At 43.7% G+C, this 27075-nt stretch overlaps 1 protein-coding gene across 3 annotated transcripts in view; it reads right to left on the minus strand.

The window, feature by feature from the left end:
- The window catches only part of LOC134538456 (zinc finger homeobox protein 3-like), a 310779-nt gene that overhangs the window by 216092 nt on the left and 67612 nt on the right, over positions 1-27075 (minus strand). For all 3 annotated transcript variants that reach the window (XM_063379781.1, XM_063379782.1, XM_063379783.1), the window contains exons 2-4: positions 22843-26003; positions 11071-14531; positions 4234-7930 (exon numbers count right to left, since the gene is read on the minus strand). In XM_063379781.1, the coding sequence (XP_063235851.1) occupies positions 4234-7930; positions 11071-14531; positions 22843-25927 (10243 nt within the window). In that variant the 5' untranslated portion in view covers positions 25928-26003. The remainder of the gene's footprint in view (positions 1-4233; positions 7931-11070; positions 14532-22842; positions 26004-27075) is intronic.

The raw sequence follows: 27075 nt of genomic DNA on the forward strand, positions 1-27075 counted from the left end.
TAATAAGTATCAGTAAGAATTATTATTGTCCGTAAAATATGACTGTGTATACGATTCATCGTTAACCGTTAATCATAAACTTGTATAGCTACAGAGCCAAGTTTTAAGAACAAGACAAATTCTTAATGTTATTTATTAAGTACTTACTCGTTATTTAGTCTTCAGTAGAGACTGATTAGATACAAAGAAGTTGTAGAAAAAAAAAGTATACGAAAGATTTTTCGTTACATCTTTACGAGTATTCAGTTTTTGAAGAAAACACCAAGTGCAATTTGTAGACACGCTATACTTTCAATAGATACACACGATGGAGACGATTTTACCCAAAAATTATATATTAAAAATGCTTATGCCAAATAAATGTTCTTTGTTTGGCTTTACAAATAATAATAATATGAAAATATATAAATATATATAAAGGTGTTTATCTGCTGAGTTAATTGTTTGTAGGGAGTAAACAGATGGCGGATTAAACTTGGCCAATTACAATATTTTGTTGGTATTTTGCATTGTGTGAGCCCAAAAATTTGTAAATGCTCCGAGAATTGATACACAGAAATTTATTTCGAAAATTAACTATTTGTAAATTCTTTAATTTTTTTTTTTTTAATTTTTCCTTTTGAATTAAATATTAGATAAAACTCCTGACGACAGTGTTTCAGTACAGACGAGATAATCATATTATTTAGAAGAAATATTTGAATCATTTGTGTTTTCTTCTAGAAGCACTTCAGCTGGAACAAAACGTCGTGATTTTTTTAGCATATTTTTATTTGTTTATGTCAACGTAGAAATAATCATACAAAAATGTGCTGAGAAAATACGTTCTATGATTATTAATTCAATTACAAAATACCGCCTACTAAGTCTTAAACATATAACATAACACAAAACCAATAAAATGTTTTTAAACCTTGAACCCAGTTAATTTTAATTTTGTAGACCGTGTGTTTGGATTCAATTTATTTAAAAGTACGCACTGATAAACAATAAAGAAAACAATTAAAAAAAATCAGACAGCGAATTTATTGTAGAATTTGCACATGGCACGATTTTTAAAGGTAGCATAATTTGATGAATTATACTCTAACTATCCCTTTTTATCCTAATTTTATATTTTGATGTTTCAAGAAAAAAAGGCATAGCTATATAGCCTAGCTGGAAAACTGATATGTTGGCAAAACGTTTGTCTGTCTTGCGAAGTTCACATCTAGATAAGCTCGTACTCCAGGAAAAAGGAATTTCTCGATGAAAGGAATGCATTGGTTTTTGGGTCACATACATATTTTCTCATCAAAATATTGCTAAACTCTTTTTTTTTTCGAGCTGTATAAAGTCGCGCACGTAACAAGCCCATGATGGTGATCATTTACCGCTTTTATTTAATATTTTGTTCATATTTGTTGAGATAATTTGAGATAAAACATAAAGAGTAATATAGCTATCGTAAAAAAAACTACATTAAAATTCTCAAAAAAATAAAATAAGCAAGGTGTTGAATGACACCAAGCCTTAAATCTCCTCTGGAATCGAACCCCGCAATCTAAGAGTCAAAACAGGACTTCACAGAAGTTTTTAACACCAATTTTTAAGTTTTCAAACAAAATTGTATACATCACTCAAATATTACTGAGGTATGCAATTTATGATGGAAAAGGGAAAAATCGTGATTCAAAAGAAGAAACAATGTTGTGTTTTGGTTCGGACAAAATTTCATGTTTAGCCATTTAACAAAAAAAAATAAATAATGGCCTGCATTAGAACTTCCCATTTAGGCTGCTTTTAGAATTTAGATAGTTCACATTCCGTCTTTAGTAAAATAAGATTTGTTTGCACAATCACAAATATCAATTTTACTCACTGAACACGAAATCAGTTCAAAAAATAGAAAATAATAAGATACACGCAAAACACCTCAATTACTATTTTTCTCAGTAAGAAAGTGAAGAAAGATAAGAGGGTTTTATTTTTGACAGAAGGTAGACACATTCCAGATAGGTTAGGTTCTACAGTATTTTCATGGTTACATTTACTGCGAATATTCACGAAATTACTCACAATAGAAAATTTAAAAAAATATTACTACTTTCACTAAAAGGCCTACCATTTTTTTACCAGAGATAACACATACACGAAAGTCCTGATACCAATTTTTAAAAAAATAATAATCGCTCGTCAGCAGGCATTTCATAAAGGCTCCATGTTAGCTTTTCAGTCCATATTCATATGTATTAATAAATATCAGATAGATTACTATAACAATTTTTATTACAGGCCTTAAATAATTTCGAAAAAAAGAGTGAGGGGGAGGAGGTGGGAGAGAATTCGCCCTTTTGATTCAATTTCAGTCGTAACTATATAGCAAACATTCCTCTTATCACTCTTATCACACAACCTATGTCAATTCGTACTGTCACTGAGAGCATAGTAAATGACTGCACATCAAAAAATATATGACAAAATAAAACTTCATAGACTATAATGCAACTGGCTGGTAAAGAGTTCACTGGGGTAATTCGTAACTCAGGACATACGTGAACTTAATTCTAAATTAAGTTTAAGATATTTAAACATGCATGGTGTAATTTCAGATCAGAACTTTTTTATGGATTCCTAAATTCAGGACGCTGGATTTAGGCTAGATCAACAAGTTTAAAACTGACAAGCTGAGTTATAAAATAACTGTAAAATCTGGATACAATACAACCTCTAAAACTTTTTTTGTTGTGAGCATTATCTAGTCAAGAATTAGCCAGTGTTCACGAATCTACTTATTGCTGACCTTTCAAAGAACGAAAATACAACAAATTACATTGTAATATCCCATTTACGTTTTCTTTCAAAAAGAGAAAAATTCATCTTCCAAAGTGCGGATTTATTTATGTGTCACAGTAAAATTTTAAAAAAGCATTTGTAAATTTCTTTATCAGATAAATGTAAGCATCTTTAAAATAACACTACTATTTTGCTCTCACAATTAAAATTATGGCTCTCGAGTCACAAGACGAAGAAGCGCTTAGTCAATGTGCCTATGTCAACTTTCTTGTCCTCCCCTGACGTTCAAGGTAGCAATGAAGTACCCGATGCTCTTAACCGGGGGTGTTAGAGGGGGCGAAGGGGAAGGGACAATAGAAACCCAAATAAAATGTTGACTTTTTCTGGCCAATCACTATTATTAACATTTCGGTTCCGTTAAAGAAAAACGCGCAGGTTTGTGACGGGCAGCACTAAAACATTTTAAGAATATAATCCAGTTCCAATAATAATTACACATGATACAATGTCAATAGTCACTCTTTTTTAAGGGCCAATAAATGCAATAATATGTGGGGGTTATTTCCTTAAAGAAAGAAAACTCTCACAATCAAATTTCCCCCATCCCTTTCCAATCCACCCAAAAAAAAAAAATTAAATAAAAAAAGTTTATTTTTTATTTTTGACATCCTATCCTCCGCTGCCATGTTGGATTTTTTTTAAAATACGAAGCCATAGCTACGGTACGGCAATTTATAGCTTGGCATGGCACGGGATCCGTTGTCATGGCATATCATAACATTTGAAAAAGAAAAAGAATAAGTGTAACAAGGCATTAAGATCTAATAATGTATTATTTAAGCTCCGTTATGACAAAAGTTATTATTTATCTCAAAAACTGAATTATAGCCAAAACGATATAGAAAAATTCCAAGATGGCTGGTGCTAACCCAGCTACTATACATTCATTAATAAATAAAATCTCTTGTACTAATATGTGTAGGTATAATGTACCTACTATAGTCATTAAATAACATCAATTGAAGGAATATAAGTATAAAGCGATATATCCACAAAACATTATTAAATAAAAATAGAGTAAAAAAAGGGGAGGGGGTTGTCTGTAAAGTCGGTTTATGGACGATAATTTAACGTGATAATATCTTAAGAAAACATTGATGTAAAATTGCATACTTTTTAATTTTTAAATATTATTTACAGTTTTTGAAAAATTTAATTTAAATATTTTGTTTAAATATAATCACGCACAATTAGTTCAAAAGCCCGCCTTATCCTATTTGATATTATAGAAGATTTTCTCGCACGGTGGTTTGCCGGTTCTCGCACGCTCGGCTCAGGCGGAACGTGACAATGAGTCATGCTTTTTCGTGCGTGCAGCCGGCGTTCATCGCTTTATAAGACGTTGTCACGTCAAAAAGTGTAACTAACTGAGAAAGGGGAGTGCGTGAGGGCACTTACCGGCCGCCGTGAACATGGCTGGGTGCAGGAAGAGGTTGCCCGCTCCGGGGAAGCCGGCCAGGCCCAGGCCGTACAGCTGGTGCAGCAGCGCCATGTCTTCGGGCCCAGGGACGCCCGCCGGCGCCGGCGACTTGCTGCCGTGCTGCGCGTCCTTCTCCTGCTTCACCGCCTGCGACAGCCCCAGGCCCGACGCCGCGGCCATCTGCAGCATCTGCAGCTGCGCCAGCTGCTGCTGGTTGTTGTTGTTGATCGTGGTGGTGGTGGTGGTGGGCGTGGTGGTGGTGGCGGTGGAGTACTGCGGTGGCGGCCCGGGGTTCACTGGGGCGTCCGCCGAGGAGCTGGGTGTCGGCGGCACGGTGAACTCCCCGCCGCCGCCGGAGCCGCCGCCGTCGCTGTTGTTCCCCGCCGCGTCCGCCTTGCCGCTCTCGATGTGCGCCTTCACGTTGTCGATGTGCTTCTTGGTGAAGATGTGGTCCTGCACGGAGTACTTGTGCGAGTACGTGAACTGGCACAGCTTGCACTCCTCCGGCGGCCGGGACCCGTCCTGGCCCTGCTCCGGGCCTCCCAGGACCTTCTGCAGCGCCAGCTTGTTCTTCTTCTCCTTGGCGCGGGCGTTCTGGAACCACACCTGCACCACCCTCTTCGGCAGGCCTATCTCCCGCCCCAGCATCTCGCACTCTGCCATCGTGGGCGTCTTGTAGTCCGAGAACAGCGACTTCATCACCCTGACCTGCAGGCTGCTCATCTGCGTCCGGTACCTTTTGCTCCCTCCGCTCCCTGGCGTCCCGTGCCTCTGCTGCCCACTCTGCGTGCTCGAAGCAGGAGACGTCGGGTTGCTTTCGTCATAGTCCATGTTCTCTGTTGTCTCCGACAAGCTGTCGTCCTCGAAACAAATGCTTCTTTCGCTCACATCTGTTAGAGGACCTTGTTCTGGCATGGTCTGCCTAATTTCGTGGTCCATTGATACCTTCATGGGACGACTCAAGTCAACTGGTTTACTCAAGTCTAAAGGTCCATCACCACCAGTACCTCCACCACCCGATTCTTCTGAAACTGTTATTGCTGGTTCTTGTTTTATCTTCATGCTTAGATCGGTGGGAGTATGCATGCTCTCTTTGTTTATTCCACCATTTTGAGAAGCATGGTGAGCCTGAATTTCTGAAATGTATCGCTTCATAGATTCTTCATAATATTTTTTCAAGGAATTCTCCATGTCACCATGAAAGGGTGGAAAAAGAGGTGGCATCATGTTGGAAGTTGAATTCGATGATGGAAAATTAGATGATGCTTTCCCAATGGTTTCACTTATTTGAGAACTAAAAGATGGGGTTGATTCCATACTCAACTCTTCATCTGGGAGTGCATCGATATTAATTTCACCCCTTGTACACTGATCAGCATGTTTTGTTACCAAATGAGATTCTAATGCAGACTTTACCTTAAACAGCGCTGGGCAAAAAGGACATCGTTTGTTGATCACCTGAGCATGGGCTCGAAACTGCCCTTTGCGCTCACGAGCTCGGGTATTTTGGAACCAAACTTGCACTACGCGCTTCTTGAGTCCTACTTCCCTCGCAATATTTTCCAACATCTTACGCGATGGATTGCTTTCTAGTTGATACTTTTGGTAAAGATAATCTAACTGTTCAGGCAAAATTGTAGTTCGAAGTCTTTTGTCTTTTGGTTGATCACAATCGCGATCCATTGACTCATCCAAATCATCAAACTTTCTTTTGCCCCCTGAGAGCATAGATGCAAGAGGATGCTGATGAGGAGGGGTCCCAGAAGAATTCATTGAAAGGTCTGCTACACCCATGCCAATAAAATGTTGTTGATGATGGTGATGTTGTTGCTGCTGTTGCTGCTGCAACTGAGCGTGCTGTTGAAGGATGCCAAAAGGACTGTCAGGTGGATATGTTGGGAACAGGTTAGGATTCATAATGTGGACGAGTTGGTGTTCTCGCCACAGATCGAATCTTGGAAACACAAGATTGCACTTGTCGCACTGGAATGTGCCTTCCTTGTCATTAGAACTTTCTGCGGGTGTTGGCGTGGTTGAAACTGGCGAAGGTGGGAACAATGATGTATTGGGCGTGGGAGTAACTGGACCAGAAGGGGTAGTTGGATTACTCGATGCTGAAGATACTGGCATCAAAGTACTCGGAGGTTGCTGCACTGAAGGCTGTGGTTGTTGTGGTTGTGTCTGTTGCTGTTGTGCTTGAGGTTGTATCTGCTGATTCTGCTCAGTTATGGTACTCGAATTTGAATCTTCTGATGATAAAACAGCAGCTATCTGTGCTGCAGCTGCTTGTGCTTGTGCAGATCTTTTAGCATCTTCTTCTTTGAAACAGTGAGTTTTCTGATGTCTAATAAGCTCGTAATACCTCTGAAACACTAACAAACATTTCTTACACTGGTAGTTAAGTCCTGGAGTTCTTTGAAACCTGTTTGCACCAGTCTCATCAACACCAGGCGGTGTCTCTACAGGTGGCTGATTTTCATACACTTTTCTAGCTTTTTGACGAGCATTTTGAAACCACACGACTATAACTCTGGGACTGAGGCTCAATAATTTTGAAAGGTATTCTAAATCATCATCTTTCGGGTAAGCATTATTTTCGAAGAACTCCTGCAAAACCTTTATCTGGTAATCAGTGAACCTTGTTCGGTTAGCACGTTTCCCAGAAGAACCAGCCGAAGAGTTGCTCCCATTACTGTTTCCACCTCCCGAAAGACAGCCACCAGCCAAGCCAGAATGACTAAAACCATCTGATGAATTGTTGTTGTAAGATCTTCCTGGACTAGCACTCCTAGAAGTTGGAGTAACAGGCAGTATGCTAGGCGATGTTGGCATGTGGTTTGGTGATGTAAAATTTGGTGGAGTGAGTTTCGGAGGTAGCATATTAGAATGTGCTGAAGTCATGGAGCCGATGTTTGCATGAGTTGTTGTAACTGAATCTGGACCTAGTTGCGTGGCAATGATTGATGTTAAAGTAAGTGTACCGGGTGAGGATGGACGAGGTAAAGGGTTATTTTCAGTAGTACTAGGTATGCAGTTTGTAGAAATATTGAAGTTAGGGCTTGAAGGTGGGTGCAAACTTTGTGGTTTTTCTTCTGCCATGTCACCATTATCTTTCCTGTGCTCTTGGTTGTGAAATATATTATTGAATTTGTGCTCCTGAATGTCTGGAGCTGCTACTTGCAAAGGCTCTCGAGGCTCTGTTTTTATTTCCGGAATCTGAGAGTAGTTTTGTGGCTGAGGAAATGACTGAGGTTGTGACAATGACTGAGGCTGTGATTGCTTCCTCTTGTTCGACGAAGAACACGACGTGGAAGGTGGTCTGGGTGGAAATTCTTTGTTTTGAGATGTAGTATGTTCTTCTGTGTTGCTGCTGCTACTGCTCGTGTTCAGTTGCATGACTTTGGCTTCGCCAGTTTTCTCATACTCCTCCAAATTGAGTGTTGTGGATGGAGGATTGTTGAAATTGTACGGAGAGTCTTTGTTTCTTTGGCGTTCTTTGAAAAGTGTGTTTCTAAACCAGTGCTTGATGACCTTAGGGGGCAGTCCACTCTGCCCAGCCATGTCGTGAATTTGTTCTTCTGATGGCGAATTGTTTATGTCGAAGTGTGCTCGCAATATCTTCAATTGATCATCTGTGATCCGAGTTCTCGCCCGTTTCTGCTGTGCCGCAGACACCTGAAGAAAAAAAAACTTCACTGTGAAGTTACATTTTCCTAGACAAATAACTAAAACAGAAACAATGTTTTAAGACAAAAAAGAAAAATAACTGCTATACTAAGACTAATCTGTTTTTGTACATTAATAAAGAAAACAATTCATGCTTAAATTCTTGCAGAGTTCTATACAGTGTTAACTTTTTATAGTACCATGGTTTAGCTAACACCAGTGATAGTAAACGTTTTGCAGTGCTTATATATACATATACTTACGTAGATTAAAGACACAACATGTCCATTCCCTACCCAGGAAACGAACATAAAACTACTTTCACCAAGTAGGTACTGAAACGAAAGGTGTCACTGCAGTCAACATATATTATCTTGTTATTTACATCCATGGAACAAAGTCCACATAATTTCCATATTCTCCATTTGTTCCACAAAATGTAGGTTAGATTTAAGCAAGTTTATAAAGTTTTCTGATATTAAAATTGGTCCTTAAAATTAAATGAACCCATCATTATAGAACGTTGTTCAGAAATTTCCTGTTTTCACGGGGATTTATAAAACACAGTTATGTACAGATGATTAAGATGGCAGGATCTTCCCACCACTTTGGTACAGACTCAGTAGTTATAAAATGGAGTCTTGCAGGGTGGCAAGGATCGAAACTGCGATCCTTGCATCATGAACGTGACAATTTGGTAAACTCTGTAACCAAAAACCCTGTTTGTTCAGAATGATTGGTTTAATGTTTTAAGTCCCAATAACACGTTAAAAACTCTATGGAGCAAACTAACTGACAGAATACTTTATGTATTATTAAAGTAGTCATTTAAGGGGGAAAGGAATGTCCACCCATGAACGAAAATATGCTTTGAAAAACTCTTTTAACCCTAGACACGATAATAAACGTTATATATTTTAATAAAACAATACGTTTGGATAAAAACTAGAAAGGTCTCGGAACAGCTAACATCCCGGTTATATTAAGCTGATTAAAACACATATTTGTGAACAAACTGGTGTATAACAAAATTAATTGTATTTAGCCTCAAAAGTAGCAAAAACGCGTTTCGGTACGAAATGTAGAGCAGTGATAAAAACTGTAGACATGATTTATTGATATAAAAAACATGTACAAGTTCGTATCGATCAGGATCACATATATTTTTGAATTTATAATTTAAAACAAAGAAATGTGTTTTTTTAAAGAAATATAAAGTATTAAGTGCTACTTAAGGTATTAGCTAACCGGTGACTAGGAATTTAAAAAAAAAATTAAGTACCCTGCTTAAGGTGGCTTCTAATATGTAATAGGTAAAAACCAGATAGTCTATTGCAATACTTAATAGTTCACAGTCGACATGAATGTGTGCCTGAACACAAATGCATTCTGTCATGACAACTAAAAATATCCGGTAAGTTTTCAGAAATTTTAAATAAATTTTTCTTCCAATTATTTTATATCATAGTGTAATTTTTTATATACTATAAACAAAATTAAATATTAACACGAAATATTTGTACTTTAAGCAGGAACATCCGATTTTTTCTGGGAATAAAAGTTTATTATCTTCCAGCAACGTTGCTATTTATTTCGGGACTTAAGTATCCAGTTCTTCAATTCCGTTAATTCTTAGGTTCTAGCATGACTTTCGTGACCCGTAGATACCACGGTACTGCAAATGGTAGTGTATATGATTCGGCATCTACCTTGAAACCAAAACACAGAAGTCTGATTCACGTTGTAATTAAAATGGGAAGAACACAAGCATAATTGCTTCAGAAAAAACTACGATGTTAGTTTAGGTGAATCAGGAATTAATGGAACTGCTGTAGTAAAATATGTAATCTGCACCAATCTGTAATAAAATTTCCCTGGATTTTCTTCATCAAAATTTTAAAATTCCCTAAAATTTATTTTTTAAATTATTTACAAATTTTGTATTTATCTGCACGAAATAAAAATATCAAGCCTCCACCATTCCTATAGCTGGCCTAGTTCTCTCACCACTTTCTTTAATTAAAACATAACATAAAAACTGATTTTTTTTAGTGTGTATACCATTTACTTAAAAAATTAATAAAATAAGCTTTCACGGTCTTCGTGATGGCAAACTAGAGCATGACATTTTATCCTCAAATTATTATCATGAACACCTTGTATACAAACTAAATAAATGCCCGCTCATGTGTGCTGCTCGCAGCAAATTTTTTTGTAAATGATTCCGTTCAAATTTCTTAACAGATGCGTTAAAAATCAGGATAAAATTTCAACGGGAGAAATAAAACTGCCTTCCACAATTTCGGATAAAAGGGATTCTAAAACGTGATGTCTGTGCTGGTCGGGGGAGGGGGGGGGGGGGAACAAGGTGACGAGTGAAGAATGAAGTAGGCCACTGAGAATCGTGTCGCGCCTGTCTCGTGAACCATGGTTTGTTCGAAGGAAAAACATTATCAAACTTTAATATCAATCAAAATTCGTGTTCAATACACGTGGCGAGTGAACAGTCCTCAATACATATTTTTTTTTAGCAAACCAGCCAAGAATACACACTTCTTAAAAACAATTTTGCAAACCTTTATCTACAAAGAAATGAGTTAACAATTTTACCCTACAAAAATAATTCTCATTTAAGTAAATCACCAAAAATAGCAATAAAAAGAAATAGTTCTGAATTATCTTAAGCATTAACTGTAATAACGAATAAGTTTAGGTGGAATTTGACGGCAGGAAATAAATTATTCAATTAACAATGCAATTACAGATAAATGAATGATAAGGTAAAGGTAAATAAATGACTAGGTCTGCTTAAATCTTCTAAATAGGGAGATAAGCATCCCTACATTTTTCACTGCAGTATTTTATACGAAGCACGGAAAAGAATATATTTCTGGCATCAAAAGCAGCATCTGCATGCGGGATTTTAATAACCAGAGCTACGTTTAATTGTAAAATAATATTATATAATAATTTCACTGCCAGTAATGACAGGGTAAATACATTCCCAAGATAGTGAAAGCCCCTCGTATATTAGTACCTAGACGAGGGTGACTACAAGTGATCACATGAATATGCGTGTCTCGAGAAAAGAGGAGTGCGATGCGGCACCACTGCAGGCACTGGAAAGGCATGCATGCACTGGGACTCACCGCTTGCTGCTGCTGCTGCAGCAGGTGCTGCTGCTGCTTGGCCAGGAGTCCGGCGGGGTCCATGGACGCCTGCTGGGAGAAGAGCTGGTTCTGCGCCTGCGCCAGGCCCAGGTGGTCGAACGGGGGAGGCGGCATCATCATGGACACCAGCGGCGGCTGCAGGTTCATGGCGGCGAGCGCGTTCATGTTGAGGCCCAGCGGCAGTCCCATGCCCAGGCCCATCATCATGGGGTTGAACTGCTGCAGCTGCTGCTGCAGCTGCGAGGCCGCCATGGCGTTCAGCGCCGCCTGCATCTCGTTCATCTGCTGCGCCAGCGACAGCGACAGGCTGGGCGCTCCGGCGAGACCCATCGGCGTCGACGTCGTTGCCGGGATCGAGTCGGTGCTGGAGGCAGGGGTCGAAGATGCCGTGGGGGTGCTCGGGGCCGGGGGCGTCGTGTCGGGCGCGACTTGTTGATGCTGATGTTGCTGATGTTGCTGATGTTGCTGATGTTGCTGATGCTGCTGCTGCTGCTGCTGCTGCTGAGGTTGGTGCTGTGACGTAAGGCCGATTTTCACGTGCAACGCCTCTTTGTTGTCCTCCTGGAGCTCTTTCTCTTGAGCAACGTCCACCTGTGGTGCAGGAGTCGGGGTTCCAGGTGGGGGCGCCCTACTGACACCTTTCTTCTCGTACTCCGACTTGATTTGCTGGGCGTACTTTTCCAGAAACTCTAGTGGGACAAGATCTCTGTGCACTTCTTCGCAATGAGCCTTGAGGACCCACACACTAGAGAACTCTTTCCGGCAGTGTTGGCATATGGACTTCGCAACTTCAGGTAGATCTTGTTCTGCAGTTTCTTCTTCCTGAGGTCTTTCAACATCCTCATCTGGCATGGGTGTTTGAACAGTTGGTGTTAAAAGAGCCAACTCATCATCTTCGCGCTCCCTACGCTGACGCCTCTGATGATTTTCATTAAACTGCATCACTAAGTCAAAGCCGTAACTCTCGAGAAGATGTTTGTAAACTTGAGACGACTTCTTGTTCGGTATTGTGAGCCTCTGGAATGAATCTTCTTGTACATGAGGGGTCGTGGGAAGAGGAGGTGGGGACTTATTCAGTCCTGGTGGCTGAGGAGAAGGATGAGATGGCATTGAGAGTGGACCGGTCAGTGGAGGGAATAAATTTATCGGACTTCCGAAGAGGCAGTATAGTTGCTGGTGTGTTGTAAGCTGTTCTTGACTAGCGAACAGTGCACTACACCGCTGACAAGACACCATTCCATGTTGAGGAGAAGGTGACGATGTCATCACAGGCGATGCTTGAACAGCCTGTTGAGTTGCATTCGAGCTCGGCGCAATGCTACTAGGAACTGATGTCAAGGTCGGGATCGATATTGGCGATGGTACCACAGAAACAGCATTGGAAGTTTGAGGAACTATTTGACTGCCCGTAACAGGTGGTGAACCCTGGGCTAAAGACGGCACTTGCAAGGTCACGTTGCTGCTGTTGGCACCAGAAGGTGGCGATGTAACAGACTGCTTCGGGGACGACCCCATCATGTCCTGAAGCATTCTTTTGTGTTGATCCTGAGCTTTCTGTGGTTCTGGCTGTTCTATTAAAGGCTTGCTCAAATCAATCTGACCCGACATCGCAAGATCCTGAAGCTTGGACGCCCTTGTCTGATGAAGCACAGATCTCATGTGAATGTCCAAGGTCGATCCTTGACTATAAGCTACTCTACAGATGTTACATTTGTATGGTTTCTTGTCATCTTCCTCAGAAATTGTACCAGACTTAGGAGTAGGTGGTGGTGTCACGCCAAGACTTGCAGCCAAGGCAGCTGCAGCCGAGGAAGGCGAAACTGTAGTAACAGCATTGTTGTTATTATTATTGTTGTTGTTTTGCTGTTCCTGCATAGCTCTTTTCAGCTTGTGCAGGTGGCTGACAGAATTGTAATGCACTAGCAGGATATTCTTCTGCGTGAAAGATTCTTTACAAACATCACATTTATAGGGCCTATTTGGATCCAAATACTTTTCCATAGGATAACTCAACTTTTCCCCTTTACGGTGCAGTAAAGTCTTATTGTGGCTTGTTAGGTAGCTTTGCCTTGTAAATGCTACCTTACACCGGTGACATTTGTACTTCCTATTAGGGTCATTGTAGTTGTCCTCTGCAATCGCTTGGCTGTTGAGGTAATCCTCTAGGAACTGCTGTTCTTTATACACCACAGAATCATCACTGTTATCGCCATCTCCACTGTGTGCATTGCCGATTCCATCTTCTTGCTGGTGGTCCTTCATTGGACTCTCATCAGTGTCCACAAGATCATCTGCCTCCATCTTTAAACTTTCTTTCCTGAGCAGTTCATTCGCTGAAGGATCCAGAACTTGGCCACTCAGACCAGCCAAAAGAAGAGGATTGTTCATTAAGCTTTGTTTATAGGCTGCTAATTCTTCTTCGGATAGCTCGGAATGAGAAGTTTCCACATGTTTGTGCAATGCCACTACAGACCTGAAGCTCCTGCCACACAGTACACACTTCGTGGCATCCCTGATCAGATGATATTGCGAATGTAACTGGAGTTTCTCCATAGTTTTGAAGGCAAGGCTACACTGGTTGCACCTGTATTTATACACGTGTTTTTCCGACACCGCAATGCCGTGTTGAGACGCACTCCCAACACGTGGGGAATGAACTTCTCGAAAGTGAGCCTGGAGACTGTGCGCAGACTGAAAATACTGATTGCATCCTTTCTTCCAGCACAGGTATCCTGGACCAGCGGGAGTCTGCTTCATCTCCAGGTGACCGGTCTCGTTGTGGTGGGCGCACAGGTCATCAATGTTCCTGAAGTGTTTGAAACACGCTTGGCACCTGTTCTCGTCTGCGTCCGCGTGGTCGTCCGGGGAAGGCGAGAGCAGCGGGTTGTCCTCGCGGTCCTCGGTCGAGTTGGCGTCGGAGTGGTTCTGCTTCCCCCCGCTCGAGTCCATCTCCTTGGAGGAGCCCGCGGAGCTGGCGGGCGAGATCATGTGGCTGTGGTTGTGGTGCGGGTGCGGCGGTGTCTGGTGCTGGGGCGCGGACGACGCGGGGGAGCGGTTGACGGCGTTGAGCCAGTGCGACTGGTCCACGAGCAGCAGCAGCCTCTGCAGGCCCTCCGAGTTGACGCTGTGTATCTGCATGACGTGCCTCTCCAGGTGGCAGCGCTCGCGGAAGCCGTCCTGGCACAGCGGGCACATGAAGTCCTTGGCGGGCGAGGCGGCGCGCGCCGGCGGCGAGGGCTCGCCCTGGCCGTGCTGCGCCATCACGTGCGCCTGGGTGCGCATCTCCGAGCTGCTCATGTAGTTGCAGTAGGGGCACATGTGCTGGCTCGCGGCGCTCTCCTCCTCGTGGTGCGGCTCCGCCTTGGGCTCTCTCGCCGCCTGCTGCTGCAGCTGCTGCAGCTGCTGCTGCATCTGGTGCTGGTGCAGCTCCTTCCGAGCGTCTGCACCCAACAAACAAACAAACATACCGAATGGAGGAAACGCAACTTACATTTCTTAATGTCATATTTATTACATAGCTAGTTCAAAAAAAATTATGGTCTCGGCTACTATTTGTGCCACCACTACAACAATAATGATATTGTAAAATAACGTACTAATAAAATGCTTATATTATACTTCTTGTAATAACGTAAGTTACTAATTTTTAACAAAAGTTTGTAATTTACATACGTATTTATTACATAATTGTTATTAGTATATGTGGTAAAATTAACACACACTGAACAAACAAAAGTTTTTCGAGAGCTACAAAATATATTTTTTTAATGACATCCCAAAAAAAATCATTTTGTGGTGTCAACCAAAAAATTCTAAACCCTCAGAAGAAATAATGTATTACCGATAGCAAAATCATGCTGTCACTTGTAAGCCTCTTACATTGCAAAAAAGAATTCAAGGCAGATACTGTGTTAAAATGAGAGAAATAGCCATAAAATTATATACTAATTGCGGGGGAAAAAATGGCGTGTGAGACAGAACCTTGAGGCCCCCGACTACTCAGGCACACACGAGGTAGGCAGAGCTTGGGAAGAAACCACGCGATATGAAAACTGCTCGAGATATCCGAGTGGTGTTTATTTACGAAAAATTGGTTGTCTGTAAAGTCGGTTTACGGACGATAGTTTAACGTGACGTCATAGCAAAACATTGATGAAATGAATGCATACTTTTATGAATAAAATTGAATCATTTTTATTTTAATAATAAAAGAATAAATAAGTACTTGAAATTATACTAGTAATCAGATTTTTAAAATGTAAGAACAATTAACCTTTATTGCCGAAATTGTTGTAATAAGCAATGAAAACCACATTAACTTTTCACTTCACTTTATAAACAGTTGACGTGTAGATACCTTGTAATTAATTTTAAAAACTGGCGTTTAGCCATAAAGTTTAAATATAATAATGAACAATTTTTCATATAAATAAACTGTAAACAAATATCTATCATCAATTATATGAATCACCATTATTTTTTATTCAATTGTAACATAACGTATTATTACTGCACTCGCCGATAGAGTAACGGAACACGGCGTAACGGAACAATGAGCGTAACGGGACACAGCTTAACGGGAAAATGAGCGTAACGGGACATAGTGTAACGGAATAATGTGCGTAACGGGACACTTTTTCGTGCGTGCAGCCGGCGTTCATCGATTTATTAGACGTTGTCACGTCAAAAAAAAATGCATTTACGAATACGCTGACGGCGAATGGGTAGTTCTGTTTCCGTTTTTCGTTTTTAAACTGTATTTTTAGGGGACTGAATAAGGCTAAAACGTGTGTTTTCAGAGTAAATTTTAGACATTAACCGCCCTGGGCAGATTCTTGAAAGAACCCAAGTGCCTTGCATTACACTTTTATCTTCATTTATCCGCCATCTAAGTTGACCGCACAAACTTCAGAGCTACTCTACGCATGACGAGAAGACTATGCAATCACTAGCACTCAATTGCGCGGTAAGATGTATGAATCACACGCTTTACAGGGACTGGAATGGATTGGGCTTTACCTCTCGTCGGCAGAGAGGTCATTAGAGACGATGAAAGTTTACGGGATCCTTCTTGAACACTGACGGAATAAGTGCGAGTGGCAACGTCAGTCACGTTTCCCATTTCCGAATAAGCGGGGTTGACGTCCGGCGGGAAAACTAACTGGTTGGAGGCGCGTGATTGATATGAACACCAAATCACACTTTTTTTACAGAAAGATACGTTTACGCTAGGCGAAAAAAAACCTAAGACTTCATAATACTCGTGGCATGTATTTTCAAGACGTCCAGAGTGTATTACTAGTGACTGAAAAATTCACGGATTCACTTTGCGTAATGCTATAATTCAAACACATATATTTACATTTTGCTTCTGTGATTGCTCACGGGTTAATCTGAAGGATTCTGAGCCAATGGAAAACCTTCAACCAAAGAAGTACCGAATAGCAAGCACCCAAGTTCCAAAGTCTCACTAGTCAGTATCCAATGAGCAGGTGGCATTTGCCCGAGTATGTAGAGGATTGTAGGGTCCATCCTGGAGGTCACTGAAACCACGAATTCTTCCTATCCATATGTATTAATATTTATTTTAAGCTCTTCTGACATGGCCAAAATAATGCATCTTAGTATTGCTATGTTTCCTTGGGTAGAGTCTACGATATAACGCTATTCTAGCGGTAAATCTAGGTGTCTACAGAGTTGTGCACGAAACGATATCAACACAAAACAACGTAATGTGACCATTTTGTCAGATAAATACTTACACACAAGTAACAAATGAGGGGAGAAATAAAATTACATTTCCTTTAATTTATTTTTGACGTGACGTCTAATAAATCGATGAACGCCGGCTGCACGCACGAAAAAGTGTCCCGTTACGCACATTGTCTCGTTACGCTGTATCCCGTTACGCTCATTGTATGCTTGCGCTGCATATATCTCTCTTCCACTCGATTGCAACAACCATCGATTTGTCTTTTTCGAGGCACATTAAACTTGAAACACTCCCATTCGTTTCCTACTTTTTCCTATCATCATCCTATCCTTAACAGAGTAACACAGATTGGAAGAAGTTAAATTGGAAACATGTATATCAAAGTTATAGTTAAAATAATATCTTCGTTAAAGAAATAAACATTTTTGAATTAATGAGTGTAAATAAAAGAAAATGTATCAATTAAATTGTAGATATCATTTCTCTCCTTCTTTGTATCCATACAAAATAGTGATAATTCAATAAAAATGATTCAATTTTATTCATAAAAGTATGCAATCATTTCATCAATGTTTTGTTATGACGTCGTCACGTTAAACTATCGTCCGTAAACCGACTTTACAAATAACAAATTTTTTTACAAATTTTATTGCTTTACTCAATTAGACAATTTATCAACCTAACATTTTAGCTCCTCCTAAAACACCTCCAAGTTGCGATGAAATGGAGTATCTGTTTTCTGGTAGCTCTTGGGAGCCCGTGTCATTGCTTCGGCGCAGCTGCGGCCGAGGCTGAGTTAGTGCCTGAAGTACACCAGTCATCACTTTTGAGATTGATCTCAGCAATCTCCACGCTCAGACACCAGAATCACCGCTCTGCCACATCTGAGTCGTGAGTTACGCAGAACGGGAAAGACCCAAAAAACGTATATGTTTTCATCGGATAGCTTAAGGTCGCAAACTTAAGTGGACAGCATTTTATGCTAAGAAATAATAATACACGCCCTACGGAGAAGTTATTTAATGTATGAGAGGCGATACGTCATAATGGTTTTAAAATTTCTATCCTGGTACCCGCGTGTTTCGGTCTGATTTTTAAAAGATGCTTCACGTCAAAAAATAGTAACAAAATGAAATGAGCTCAGGGGGCAAGTGATGCCGAGCCTTAAAGTGGTCGAAAGACAAAGAGTCGGGTTCGGGGAATTGGGGGGTGGGGGAAATTCGCTTAGGGTGACAATGTCTTGCGTATCACAAACCTCTTCGCCTTTACGCGCCAGGCACAGAAATGCCATGCAGTCTTCGCAACGGTAACGTTCCCATGTACGACTTTCAGTACTTCCCTACCATTTAAATAATTTAGTTTAAATTTTTTCTTACCTAAAAACGCCCGTGAATTCACCAGCTTTTATTTTATTTTTACACTGCTCCATAAAACAAAACATGTTCAAAATAAAACCATGAAACGAAAATTGTGCCAATAGGCAAGTGCAACGCTTTACGTGATCAGACACCTTCAAAATATCCTGAGCAGGTTCTTAAATGGCCAGGGACCGGAAAAATTCGCGAGTTCAGTGACCTCTAGGATGAACTTCATAGTTCTACTTACACTTGACCAAATGCCACCCACTCATTGGCTGCTGTCTTGTGAGACGTTCCAGCGTAGCAGCCTGTGATTTGATAAAGCTTTGGTTGGGTGTTTCTCATTGGCCCAGAGTCACCCAGGTGAGTTGTGAACCAATAGCAGAGGCAGCACTGAGGTATAACGATTTGTATTTTAGCCTATCGCGAAATGAATTCAGGAATTTTTCCGGTCTCTATAAATGGCCTCGTTAGCGCCTTAAGTTCTAATTACACGCCGTTTGGCAACCCAGCCGTAAAGGGCCCGCTCTGTCAGGGGCGTATTTTGTTGGTGCGACGCTCGCTGGTGTTTCTAGCTCGGAAGCGCACGGAAACTAAGATATCTGAGTGGTGTCCGTTAAATTTTATAGTTTGGAACGGAAGATAAAAGTGTGTTTCGGAAGTGTTTTTTTATTTTAAATCTGTACCGGGTGTTTCGTATTCTGAAAAAAAAAAAACACGTTTTAACAATTTTAGTCGTCAAAAAATACATATGTTATGGAAACAGAAATACTCGTCCGCCCACAGCGCATTTGTAAAAGCTAGTTCCAACAGGCACCGCTGGGTGAAGCGCAAGTCTGCACGATTCGCTGGAAGGATTTTTTTTTGGTGGGGGGGGGGGGGGGACCTAGAGTTTTTGGTGTGGGTTTTAACTGACCCAAGTCAGGTCCAGAGACGGCGCTTAGTAAGTCGTACACTGCCCGTATTTTGGCCTATATGCGTGCAATAAGCAGTAATACTTTAATACGTAAAGAAAGTTTACCATGAGACATAGTTTTGACGTTTACGTTTAACAACCTCGTTTCACAGTCACGGTTTCGCAAGTCCGGTGAGGCATCTACGCCTCGCCGCTAGGCTAGGTCGAGCAGTTGTCACACTGCGAGGTTCCTTCAGACGCCCGCGCGCGGGGCAAATGGCCGCGATGCTAATGTCGCGCGGGATAAGCTGCGAGCGGCACCGTGGAGAAGGGAGGTGTAAAACACGGGAAGAAGGGGGGCGAAGGAGGGATTAAGCGCGCAGCGACAACGTGATCGAGCCGCGCATCCACAGAGAAAGAGAGAGAGAGAGAGAGAGAGAGAGAGAGAGAGAGAGACGGAGACTCCCGGCTGGACCGCGCGCGCCCAGGGCACTGTTTAAGAGGGGAGAAGGGGGGACAGCCCCGCCCCTTCGGCGCCCCGGCCGGCCAATCCCGTGCCGGCGACGCAAGACAAACGACTCCCACCCACCTTCCCCTCTCCCTCCCCTCTTTTTAGCGCTCTGCTCTCGCGCGCCGCTCTCTTTGTCAGCGGGGTAATTGAAGGGAGGAGGTAGTTACCTCACCTACCAGTTACGGTAAGGGCGACGCCGCCGTGCGCTGCGAACACATCATTCGCCCCTACGCGCAAACGAGAAGACCAGACGACCCGTTCTCTACGTCTACGTCTACGGTATTGTAATTGTGATAGATACAGTATATATAGGTACACACACACACCGAAAATTGCACCGAGGTAATGAACAAATATACAAAAAACCTATTATAAAAGACCTCCGAAATAAGAAGAAGAAGAACGTACCCGCCTACCCGGGAACACACACGGTGGGTAGAACTTCAGAAGAAATTACTCGATATGATAACTAATCAATATATCCGAGAGGTGTCTGTTTACGAAAAGCAGTTAAGAACGCACCTGGAAGCGGATGAAAAGACGTGTTTCGGATTTCTTTTTTAAATTAAACTGTGTTTTTGGAACAGTTGAAAATGGCTAAAACACGTGTTTTCAGAATAGTTTGTAGACCTGAACACCCGGTACAGATTATTCAAAGCACTCGAGGTATTTCTGCCATTACATCTTTATCTTCATTTCTCCGCCGTGTAATGTTATCGTTTCCGCTCAAACCTCATAGTTGTATGCACGACGAGAAGACTGAGCGCCAGCTTAGAGGCGATACCGCGCTAGAAGCACCAGCGAGCGTCGCACTTATCATCCCGCTTTACTAACACTAATAAACCCGAGTAGGGGCAAATCTCACAGGGTTAATTAAAAATAACGTCTTTTCTGGCCGGGTTGGTGAAACGTAAGTGCCAGAAGTTTTCTCCAAGCAGAACAAAATCGAATGCTGTTACCGTATACATTTTGGACACGATTTTTTATCAACTACCGCCTTATCTACTAGGTTTCGTTTTTCAAATGGTTATTTTCGTGTTAAGTGAATTTCGGCGCAAATATAGGTATTTAGAACGTTTTTATGAAATAATAAACAAAGTTGTAATAAAAACTAAACTTTACGGCTATTTAATTCTAGTTCAAATTTTTGTAAAAAAAAATCGTAAACATATTTACAAACATTTTGAAGGATTGTATACAAAATACCAGAGTAATTTTCTTAATGTAGATGACACTATTATAAAAAAATGGCGGCATGAATTTTAAGACGCTTAGTTTCAAACAGCCTTTTTTTTTTAGCTCGTGATCAAAGACAACACATTACCTTCAAGTGGTTGTCCTTGATGCCAGTATGGGCGGAGTCCAGAATAAATATGTTATACAAAAAGAAAACATGGACTGAAAATAATCTGCACAACTACATGATAGACTGATGTCTGACATGAAGTATTAAAAACTTTTCGTATTTTATAATCTTGAACAGAGCCCTATTAAGGCATTTAGTATAAGTGAAATATTATCACGGTGTGTTCAAAAGTCGAAAAGCTTATAAAATACGCAGGTATAATTTATCTATTTTTAGGTTTTAATAATATGCCAAAAGCTCGTATAAGTCATTAATAACATGATAATTTTTTATTACTTTTGGAAATCATATACAACCGAGAAAAAAATTATTTCCTTCACGTATCTCATGCTTTTCCGCGGGCTATTTTTATGCAAAACTAACGTTCGGTAGTAATATATCATTACAAATCATTCTATAACATTTTAAGTCATTACAATTATTTAAAAAAAATAGTTTGGTGCAGAAACAAGGTTAAAAAAATTCTAACCAATTTTTACAGGAGTGTTTTGGATCCACGTTTTCACTCTTGTAACGATTTCAAAAACAACTATGTTTATGAGATGATTTTTTTTCTTTGTAAACCGTCTAAAAAGAGCACTCGTGAATATTCGTGGACAACATCATTAATACACTTTTAAGGCGAAATATACTTGAGTAAACTTTTCTATCAGTGCTATTATTTCAGATAATATTGACATCCTCGCCTAGTGACGGGACGACTTTAAAATTAAACTGATAAATTCTGAAGGTGGGACTCAAACCCACGAACCAAGTTATAATTCATTAACTGATCACAGACCACCAATGACGGTCGTTGGAGCTCGTGAAATTCTGTAGCTATTGCAATAACTCAAAATCGCTGTTAATGAAAGAAACTGATAAGTTTTCAAATGGTAGATTTAAAGCGTAATGCGTCTCATACCTAGGTTTAACATATTATCGATCTAAACCACGTAGGGCCTTTGTAACAAGTGTACCATAAATGTGATATCTGAATACATGAAACTTTAATATGAAAGCTGTCCAGGGCTGAAAAAAGGAACATATAAATGAATATATGCTTAAGTACTATACTCGCCCTCAGACAACCCTCAGACGGAACATAAACATATGATAACAAGCCATTTAATGATTTCCTCCTTGCCGGGGAAGGAACCCAGGGCATTTAAATGAGTAAATACTGCTTTATTGTATGACATCGTAATAAGTAACCAATACGTGAACTGTTAGAATCCGTAGTGAGTAGCTATACGCATTTTTTCATCCTTATTTTGGCCACATATGTTATTTTTTGGTATCCCAAACCTATTTTAAAATGTAAAGTGTTATTAAATACACCCGGATTCAAATCCTGATTCAACAATTTAATTTTTCTCCACGGTTTCCGAAAACCACTTCAGGCAAAATAATGGGATTTTACTTTTATTTAAGGCCATGGTCTCTAATGAACTCTGACGACAAGCATAATGGTGACTTTCGTAGCCTTTTATACCGTTACTACCGTTACTAGCTAATTCCCTGCATGCGTTTCAATGCCTCAATCATTTTTTTTTTTTGTAATTTGTTTGAAGTAGTTACACATACACAAAGCATCTCTCTCTCTCTCTCTTTCTCTCTCTCTCTCTCTCTAATTCTCTATCCCTATATATACATACCTATACACACTCATCTCTCTAAATCTATATATCTCTTCTCAATATACTTTATTCTATGTGTGTGTGTGTCACCATATAGCAAAGCAAATATTAAAAATCTATGGTTTTATCTATCTTTTTGCCTGTTACAGATGTGACATAGGTGTGTAAAAACGCGCGCGTATTCGAATGCAACGCTGTGTCAAAATTAAACATTTCAAAGCAATCGGTGAAGAACTTTAGCTGAATTAAGTTTTTGAAGGAACGAACAGTAGAGGCAGACGGGACTAACCTTGCTCCGCGGAGTCGCCGTAGCTCTGCTCCGCCGGCTGGCCCACCACCTGGAACACCTCGCCGATGTCCGTGTGCAGGTCCTTGCCCTCGCTGCGCCGCTGCAGCTGGTGCAGCTGCTCCATCTGCAGATGCTTCATGGAGCGCACGTGCTGCAGCAGCTGCAGCTTGGCGCGGCTCGAGAAGCCGCACAGCGCGCAGTGGTAGACGCGCTCCCCGCCGGCGGAGCTGGCCTCGCAGTCGCGGAGGTGCAGGAAGAGCAGGCAGGACGCCTCGTGGCGCTGGCCGGCCGCGTGTAGCTGCAGCTTGTGCGCGCTGTTGGTGTAGTAGTCGCAGGCGTGGCAGCGCACCTGGATGCCGCCCGCCGCCGCCGCCGCCGCCCCCGCCCCCGCCGTCAGCACGTACTTGAGCTTCCACTCGTTGCGCGCGCCGCCCTCCTTCACGTGGTTCACGTGCTGCAGCCTCTGCAGGTGCTTGTCCGTCTTGCAGTGCAGCTGGAAGTTGGCCTTGAGGTTGGTCTTGTAGGTGCACAGGCGGCACACGTAGTGGCCGGCCACCACGGCCAGGATCTCCTGCTCGCGGGTCTTGGTGCGGTCGGCGGACAGGTGGTGCGCCAGCGCCTCCAGCGAGTCCGTGGCGAAGGCGCTGCACACGCAGCACTGGAACAGGTGGCGCGGGTTGGGGTCGGCGGGCTCGGGGGGCGGCTCCATGGTCTCGGGGTTCAGCCCCAGGTCCATGTGCGGCGCCAGCTCCGGGGGCACGTGCGGCGGCAGCTGGCCGCCGGTCATCATCTGGATGAGCAGCGCCTGGTTGTAGGCCATGTCGGCCAGCGCCGCCTCCGTGTGCGGGGGCGGCTTCTCGCCGGGCAGGGTCAGCCCCGGGTGGAAGTGCAGCAGCGACTCGAACCCCAGCTGCTGGCTCTGCGACTGCTGGTGCAGCGCCGACAGCGTCTGCATGTGCTTCACGTTCTGCTGCAGCACCATCATGTTGTGCGTGTGCTTCTCGCTCGTCATGTGGATGCGCAGGTTGCGCGCCACGTTCGTCTCGTAGTTGCACACGTCGCAGCGGAACGTGGGCTTGGGCTTGGCGGCCGGGTGGTGCGGGCTGGGGAGGCCGGGGCCCGGGGAGCGGCCGTGGTGCGGCGCCGGCGGCGGCTGCGCGGCGGGGGGCGGCGGGGGCGGGTCCGAGCTGGGCGCCAGCGGCCCGCCGCCGCCGTTCTGCAGCTCCTGCATGTTGTTGAGGTGCTTGTCGGACTGCATGTGGATGCTGAGGTTGCCCTTGGTGGTGGTGGAGTAGTTGCACACCTCGCAGCGGTACGGCTTGTAGCCGCACGTGTAGGTCTCGCCGCGCGCCAGCCTGGGGTGCGGCTGCCCCGCGATGCAGTAGATGCACGACGTCTCCGCCTCGGGGTGCTTCTCCTTCATGTGTATCTCCAAGGTCTCCTGGTACTTGTAGTGCCAGTTGCACTTGGGGCACTTGAGCGTCTTGCAGGAGTTGCGCGAGTGCATGCCCGCCAGCGCGCCGCCGCCCAGGCGCGACGAGCTGAGGATCAGCTCGCACTTGGCGCACTCCACGCCGCTCGGCCGGCCGCCCATGTGGTCGGGGCACACGCCGATGGTGGTGCCCGTCAGGAAGTTGGGCGGCGGCTGCGGGTACTGCAGCTGGGCGCCGCCCGCCAGCAAGGGGCTGAGCGTGGACCCGGGGGACGGACTCGCGCCCGGCGACGACATGGGGCTCTTCCTCGTCAGGTCCATCACACTGTTCATGCCGAGCCCGATCATCCTACTACTAGCACTATTATTACAATTATTGTGATGCATATTACTACTACTATTACTAGAACTACCACCATTTTGAGGTAGGGAGACCGAAGTCTCAGGAACATGTTGATTCTGGACGTGTGGTCGCCCCGAAGAAGCGCTGGCGCACTCGAGCGGCTGCCGGCGGTGGACCACGAGGCTCTCGGCGCCCGAGTGCTCGCCCGCGACGCCGTACGACGCCTTCTGGTCCTTAGGAACTAGCTGCGGGGCGGCGCCCATCAGGCCCTTCGCGTCGGCGTCGTCATACGCCGGCGCCGGCGGCGGAGCGGGCGCCGCCTCCTTCCTGCCGCCGCCGAGCGGGGGCGCCGCGGGGGGCAGCGGCTCCAGGAACGACACCAGCGGCTCCTTGTCCTTGCCCACGCACTGGATGATGGCCGAGGCGTTCTTGTGGCCCAGGATGTCCTTCTCGTCGTCCAGCAGCGCCACGTTGTGGTCGCCCATGGCGTGCGCCACGAACGACTTGGCGTACCCGAACGACAGCTTGCAGATGAAGCACATGAGGATGGGCTTGACGGGCACGGAGGAGCAGTCCTTGCCGGAGCCCTCGGCCGGGTCCGCCGCCTTGTGGCCCGCCTTGCCGTCGCGCACCGTGTACACCCGGTAGCTGTGCATGACGGGCACCTCAGGAACCATCTTCTTGTCCTGCAGCAGGCTGGAGGCGTAGCCCGCCGGCCCGCCGTACAGCGCGCTGTACAGCGAGGGGTTGCGCGACACGTAGAAGGCGCTCGCGATCTGCGGGAAGGGCTGCGCGTGCGAGGCGCTCACGCCGCGGCCGTCCACGATGCAGCCGTCGGCGATGATGCGCGGCAGCACCTCCAGGCCGGCGTCCTCCTCGCTCAGCTCGCTGTCCTCGATGATGTAGGCCGAGCCGTCCGGGTTGTACACGATCTTGCCGTCGAACTTCTCCACGTCGCTGCTCGTGCCCAGCGAGTCGTCCGCGTCGGGGACGAATCCGTCGCGGCCGCCTTTCGTCTTGGCCTTGCTGCCGGGCCGCGTGTCGCCGGCGTCGTCGTCGGACGACGCGCCCCGCGCCTCGTCGTGTAGGAACTTGCTGCCCTGCGGCGGCGACCCCAGCCGCTCCTCGCGCGCGCTGCCGGCCACCACGGCGGCCGGCGGCGAGGCCGACTGCTCCTCCTCGGGGCTCATGGCGGAGTCGGCGTCGGCGTCCCTCTTGCGCTTCCTCTTGCGGCGGCTGTGCGGCGGGCTGCAGGGGCCCGCGCCCCCCTCCTGCTCGCCTAGCGACGACCCGGAGGCGGGGGTAGGCATGGCGACCGGCCGCGACGCTTCACAGGGCGGTGCTCGTCCTCAACCATCACATGCTGCCGCGCCGTCCGCCTCTGGTCTGCAACAAGGAGCACCGCACGGCTTACTCTCTCGTCCGCTCCATGCACACTGGCTCTAGAGGCTAGGATATATACCAAGCCCCAGATGCTTCACGCTGAAGATAAATAACCTTGTGTTTAGAACATATTCGCTGACTGGCCGCTAATTCTGTGAACTACAACTTCGTTAACGAAGTGACAATCAGGAATTGATAATACTTTAAATATGCTTTCTTATGAGATACGAGAATTAGGAACTTCCAATATTTCAGTGGAGGAAAAGCTTTCAGAGTCAGAATTACGTTTTTTTTTTTTTTTGGGTAGTTGACTATTTAACAATATTAGAGTACTAATAATATTCACCTGAGTTTCCGAGGACTATCCCTGTAAAAGTACAAAAATTATTTACAGTGTAGCAGTGATTCAGGTTCCAATCCCAGGTAAATGTCAGATTTGGTTCTGTTTAGTTATATTAAGGCGTCCTTCGTTCAGTCTAAAGGCATAAATATCTGCCCAAAAATATAAGTAAACCAATCGATGTCATACGTCATACACAAAGGTTAATTTGGCGTGCACGCTTGAAGTAATAAGTCACACGAATTTTAATAAAACAGTGAAAGACTGAAAATAGTGTCTAACACAAGCGGCAGACAGTAAACAGTTATCCAACCTACAAACATTAATGTCTAGCCAGAAGATCAAATATTGAATCGCGAGATGATAAAGTATTGATGAAAGTTATTTTTCTCCTAATAAATCGCACTTTTACAGTACTCTTACTACTACAATTATTAATTATTAATATTAAAACTATTATTGTTAATTTTTAAAATTACCTTTTGCGACTTTATATCGCAAAAACCACTGTATGACTAAGGTTATTTTCGGGAAAACAGCCTTGATCCTTTACTTTTTTATGCCTCATTTTCCTCCTAATCAAGTCGTCTATTCTTTCTTTCGGAATTTTTCTAGTCAAAAACTTCTACACATATAATATTCGTAACAGTTTTATTAAACTTATCAAGCTCTTATTCAGCCGTATTAAAATCTAATGCAAAATCATAATGAGAGTACATCTAAAGACAAAACATT

The sequence above is a fragment of the Bacillus rossius genome, chromosome 13 (assembly GCF_032445375.1).
Source record: "Bacillus rossius redtenbacheri isolate Brsri chromosome 13, Brsri_v3, whole genome shotgun sequence".
Classification (NCBI taxonomy): domain Eukaryota; kingdom Metazoa; phylum Arthropoda; class Insecta; order Phasmatodea; family Bacillidae; genus Bacillus; species Bacillus rossius.